Here is a 5,540-nt window from a genome sequence, read left to right on the forward strand (position 1 = left end):
CAATATTCCAACATAGGTCCTTAAAAACACATTGTTAATGACATTAAATTGAAGCAAAAACAGTATTCCAACATAGGTCCTTAAAAAACAAAACAAAAAATCAAATAAAACTATTTCATCATGATTAACAACATAGGTCCTTAAACATAGTTCCACCAAGGAATGATCATTTTGTGATTCTCTTCAGTCACATGTACCTACACTGGAACAAAAAAAGGTATAAGTAAATTTGAAACATGAGATATATATTATTACAATAAAAAATTCTTAAAAAAAAAAGACTCGAAAAATATAATGAAAGAACTCACTTTATGCTAAATCATCAATATCATTATCATCAACCTCTGTAATGTTTTCTTCATCTTGGTAATCACTTCCTTCGCCATTATATTGTTTACAAGTACGACGATTATGACCATAACCCCCACAAAGTTGACAAGATCGTCTTTTTGTCATAGCACGAGCTAAGGATATTTCAAGCCCACCTTTAATTCTCCCACCAGGACCCTGTTTCTCAGTACTTTTCTTTTGACCTTTGGTTTGTGATACATGTGGATCTTTTATATTCAAAGGAACAATGACAGAGCAGTCTTCTACTTCAACAATGTCAGCTGATTCACCACTCTTGTGATGCATATCCATTTCATCATCTTCCTTATCTTCCAACAGTTCATTTTCCATTCCAAAAGCTTTCTTAAGGGTGTGGTCTAATTCTGAGATTATCATTTTATATATATCTTCAGATTTTTCAGCAAGGTAAGACAATTGACTTACACGTTGACAAACATGGATGCTTCGTAAGGCTCTTGACATATGATGCTCATCCTCAAAGCTTGATCTATATTCTACACTTTTGAGTTCTTTATTTGCTTCTTTTGTCCAACGTTGTAGGATGTAGTGGCTAGGAATCTGAAAAATATTTTTAACCTGGAAGATTAATAACATGTGCCTACAAACAATTCCCATAAACTCAAAAAGTTGACAATCACATTCACAAACTTTTGATTCCAAGTTCAGCTTCACAATAAATGCATCATCTGGATCAAAGAAACTTATTACTTTGTACCTATAAAAAGTTCCATTTTTCTCAACCTTTTCCTTTGTAAAGTGATTACTACTCACCAATTCTTTTTGGAACTTGCTAAATATGGTTCTCGTGTATATAGAAGCAGCTTGATGCTCTATTTTTGAGCCAATTACCAAAGAAGGTGTTTTATGTCTTGAATCAAAGTCTTCCTTCCTTTCCTTCTTATAACGACTGTCCACTGCCTTTGCAAATTTGACCACAAAATCCTTTAATGTAGTTCTTGAGTTAACAAAGGAGTCAAAGAACGCATTGATACTTTCACTTCTCTGGGTAGTGTTCATTCTTGCAAAGAAAGTATTTCTATTGTAAACCGGTACCCATGACTTTCGAATATTATATAATCCTTCAAGCCAATCATTTCTCTCCAAGCCATAAGTCAATATTAGGCTCTTCCAAGCCTCCTCAAATTTTTCCACACTAGGTGACTCACGTATGCATCTCTTCAAATCACGTTTGAATATTGACTTCTTATGATATATATGAGAAAGTTTCTCTAGAAATTTCTTCTTAATATGCCAAAGACAAAGACGATGACGAGTTCTTGGGAATACCTTTGCAATAGCTGCACCCATGGCTAAATCTTGATCCGTAATAATAGATTTTGGTTCCTTCCCCCACATTGCTTGAAGCCAAGTTTCAAACAGCCACACAAAAGTTTGTCCTGTCTCATCTTGCAACAATGCACAACCAAATAAAATTGATTGACAATGATGGTTTAACCCCGTAAAAGGAGCAAATGGCATATCATACTTGTTTGTTTTGTAAGTTGTGTCAAATGTCACTACATCCCCAGAGTATTGATAAGCCATTCTTGATCGCGCATCCACCCAAAAAAAATTAACCATATGGCCAACACCATCACATTGAATTGCATAAAAGAAATTGGAGTTTTGAGCTTGTTGTTTTTGGCAATAATCAAGGACAGCTGAGGCATCTCCAACATCTAGATTTTTTCCCCTAACATCTCTTAAGTGATTCCAACAATCTCTACTTGTAAATGTCTGGTCACCTACATTGAACATCATAGCAACTTTGCCTGTTGGAAGACCTTCTTCACCAAATTTTTCAACTAGACTCTTAGCAGCAGTAGACATTTTTTTGTGGCATCGGAGGTATGACACACTTTTCGGACTAATAATACCATGATTGTGGTTGTTGTCAAATCCCTTCACAACCCATTTCTGCAACTTATTATTCTTCATGACTCTAAGCATTGCTTCACATCCGGTTCTAAGACTTGAGCAACTTCTACGGGCCTTGTTTTCATCATCTCTGCTCAAACCACTGTCTAATGCATTTTTTGTTTTGCGCCGCCCTTCACTACAACATACATAAATACGACTTGTTACATTATCACTTCTGGCTGCTTTTTTACTCGTACGAATACGGATTCCAAAACCTTCTTTTTTGGCAAATTCTTTGTAAAAAGTTTCAACATCATCAAGGGAGTCAAATTGCATTCCGACATATGGCTTGGATTTCAACTCACAATCACCAAAATCTTCAAGCGGTAACTCTTGCTCTGATGATCTCGAATTGTTTAGGACATTATATAACTCTTCACGTTTCATTTGTGATTTAGTAACTATAAGAACCAATACAAATAATGAACACAAATAAAAAATATGCAAACATTTTAAATAAAATTTTTTAAAATGACAAAGATATAAAAATGTACATAATCATAATCCAACACTCAAATTGTACTCCCAATAGAAACAGAGCACTCACAATACGTTAACGCGATTGGGTTTTTTTTTTTTTTTTTTTTTTTTTTTTTTTTTTTTTTTCTGGCAGCAACATAGAACAATGGTAGAGGAGCAATGTAGACAGTCAACAGAAAAGAAAGGAAAAATAGAAAAAGCGTACCAAACAGATTAATAGAAACAGTTTGGTTTGATTTCTTTTGATACCAAATAGAGTACTCACAAAAAGAAAGGATTCTACTTTCTTAGCAAACAAATTAATCGATAAAGAAAAACCCAAATAAAGAATTACATTAAAAATAAATAAAGAAAGAGAACAATGACCTTGAGAGAAGAGAACCAACCTGCAATTGCTATGAGCTAACGGTGATTTTCTGGCAGTTTTTTTTTTTCTGGCAGCAACCAATGGTGATTTTCTCTCAATAGGATTAAGCTTGGCTTCACGTAGAACACATAGAGTCAAAACTTCAATACGCATTCATATAGAGCACATAGAGTCAGACCAGCAAAAAAAAAAAACAGAGCACTCACAAAGAGAAACAGTTTAGCTTGGGTTTTTTTTTTTTTTTTTTTTTTTTTTCTGCCGGCAACATATAGAGGTGGAAGTGGAGGAGCAATGGAGGAGGAGAGAGAGAGAGAGAGAGAGAGAGAGAGAGAGAGAGAGAGAGAGAGAGAGAACGCAGGTTACAAATTTTCTAGCAGTTTTTTTTTTTTTTTTTTTTTTTTTTTTTTTTTTTTTTTTTTTTTTTTTTTTTTTTTTTTTTCAGGCAGCAACCAATGGTGATTTTATCTCAATAGGATTAAGCTTGGCTTCACGTAGAACACATAGAGTCAGACCAGCAAAAAAAAAAAAAAAAAAAAAAAAAGCGCACTCTCAACTGAAAAGAAAGGAAAAATAAAAACAAAGGACTTACAAAGAGAAACAGTCCAGCTTGGGTTTTTTTATTTTTTTCTGCCGGCAACATATAGAGGTGGAAGTGGAGGAGCAATGGAGGAGGAGATAGAGAGAGAGAGAGAACGCAGGTTAGAAAATAGAGAGACTAACGGAGAGACAAACGTGAGACTAAACGTAGAGAGAAAGTGAGTCATACGTGTAATTTTTTTTTTGGGTCTAGAGATACAATAAATAAGGAATATTTAATGAGATCTATTAAAGATATTAGAATTAAAGTGGATCTTTTTTTAACCGTTAGATCTACTCCGATCTAATGGTTTAAAAAAGGTGTAACTCCAGGTGTAACTTGAACCCATCTTATATTTTAATTGGAAAATTTCTTATGGTTGAATAATGGATTTAGATTCAAACTCTATCTTAAAAAAAAAAAAAAAAAAACTAAATGATGTTGTTGGGCCAAAATATTGGTTTTTGTTCAAACAGATTTCTAGGCCCTCCTGAATAAGGCAAGTATTTACGAGGGTCATATAAATTAAATCCACAAAACTTTTCTGTAAAGCTGCAATCTTAAAAGAAATTAACCCAGAAAAGAAAACAATCCTAATTGATCTTCAATAGCATGCATGTACGTGTACTGTTGATTAGTATATTCCTCCCTGAAAATTCAAGGGCTAAATAAGTGCAAGTTGCAATACAGCTACTTCTCTTTAATAGAGGAAAGAAAAAATCTATCAGATTGTCAAAAGAAAAATCCCTATAGAACAAGTACTTCATCCGTGGGAAAATTTAATGAATGCGCTTAGGATATTATTTTATAGATATTTATAAAAACTTTTCTATTGGAAAAGAAAATTGAAATATTTAATTTTTTTGACAGCTTTTATATTTTTTATGAAAATAGTATAAAAAATATCCATAAATTGGTCTATTAACGAATACCCTAACCCTAAGGGTACTATGTTAACAGGAACTTTTACTATCTATTTAAATGAAAGGCAGTAGTCATCGATGTCCTTGATCTTGCTGTTTTTATCCAATGCTTTATGTAGAGCTACCGGACTTAGTATTAGCACCTTGACCACCATCGTTGCCTGCTTGGTCATGTTGTTCAACACTTCCATTTATGATTATAGTCCGTATCTTGAAACGCTCAAGATTCAATTTCAGTTCATCTCCCTTTTTAATTGGAGGTGTTCGTGGCGATTTAATGCTTAAACTCCGTTGAATGCTTCGAAATTTCATTTGATGCGGGTTCACTTGGGGTGCCCCTTGATTTAATTTCTTAAGCAACCTTCTATGAACTGATTTTCCCACCTTATTCCCTTCAAATTTACGGTAGTCGTCATCCAAGTTGTCGTTCACCTTTCTTTGAAGCAGTTTACCTTGACCTAATAGATGCATATCATTATTTTTAGCACCCAAAATGGTTGAATTCTCGGTGCTTGTCGCCGGAGTGGTAGTTAAGACTACCATTCCGTCATCTGAGAGATACCCTTCGGGCAGCTGATCAACCTCATGAAGATTAGCCATGGAGATTGTACTCTTTAGATGAAATGTTGAACTATAGGTATATAAGGCTTTGTGGATGATATATAGAATATGTACTATGATATATATGAGTAAGCGCTTTGTGGGAAAGGATATGAGAACGGAAAGAAATAATGTTGAAGTAGTTGGTGGACTAATGATGTTATGACTTGGATGTTTGGCCTTGGCAATATATATAGAGGAGCCAAAAGCTTGGTTTCTCTTGTTTGTTTTATTTAATGTTGAAAAAAAAACGAGTTTTTCCAAACTATATGACTTGGTCTTTTGGAATTAAGCAACTTGTTAATGACCTATCCATATCAAT

The 5,540-nt window shown here is 34.0% G+C and overlaps 1 protein-coding gene across 1 annotated transcript; it reads right to left on the reverse strand.

The window, feature by feature from the left end:
• Positions 1-309: 309 nt before the first annotated feature.
• LOC142616543 (protein FAR1-RELATED SEQUENCE 5-like) lies at positions 310-5,218 on the reverse strand. The gene is made up of 2 exons (XM_075789370.1): positions 4,744-5,218; positions 310-2,672 (listed from the first exon to the last, which is right to left on the reverse strand). The coding sequence occupies exons 1-2, from the start codon at positions 5,216-5,218 to the stop codon at positions 310-312; spliced, it is 2,838 nt and encodes a 945-aa protein (XP_075645485.1).
• Between the last annotated feature and the right edge of the window lie 322 nt (positions 5,219-5,540).

The sequence above is a fragment of the Castanea sativa genome, chromosome 11 (assembly GCF_040712315.1).
Source record: "Castanea sativa cultivar Marrone di Chiusa Pesio chromosome 11, ASM4071231v1".
Taxonomy (NCBI): Eukaryota; Viridiplantae; Streptophyta; class Magnoliopsida; order Fagales; family Fagaceae; genus Castanea; species Castanea sativa.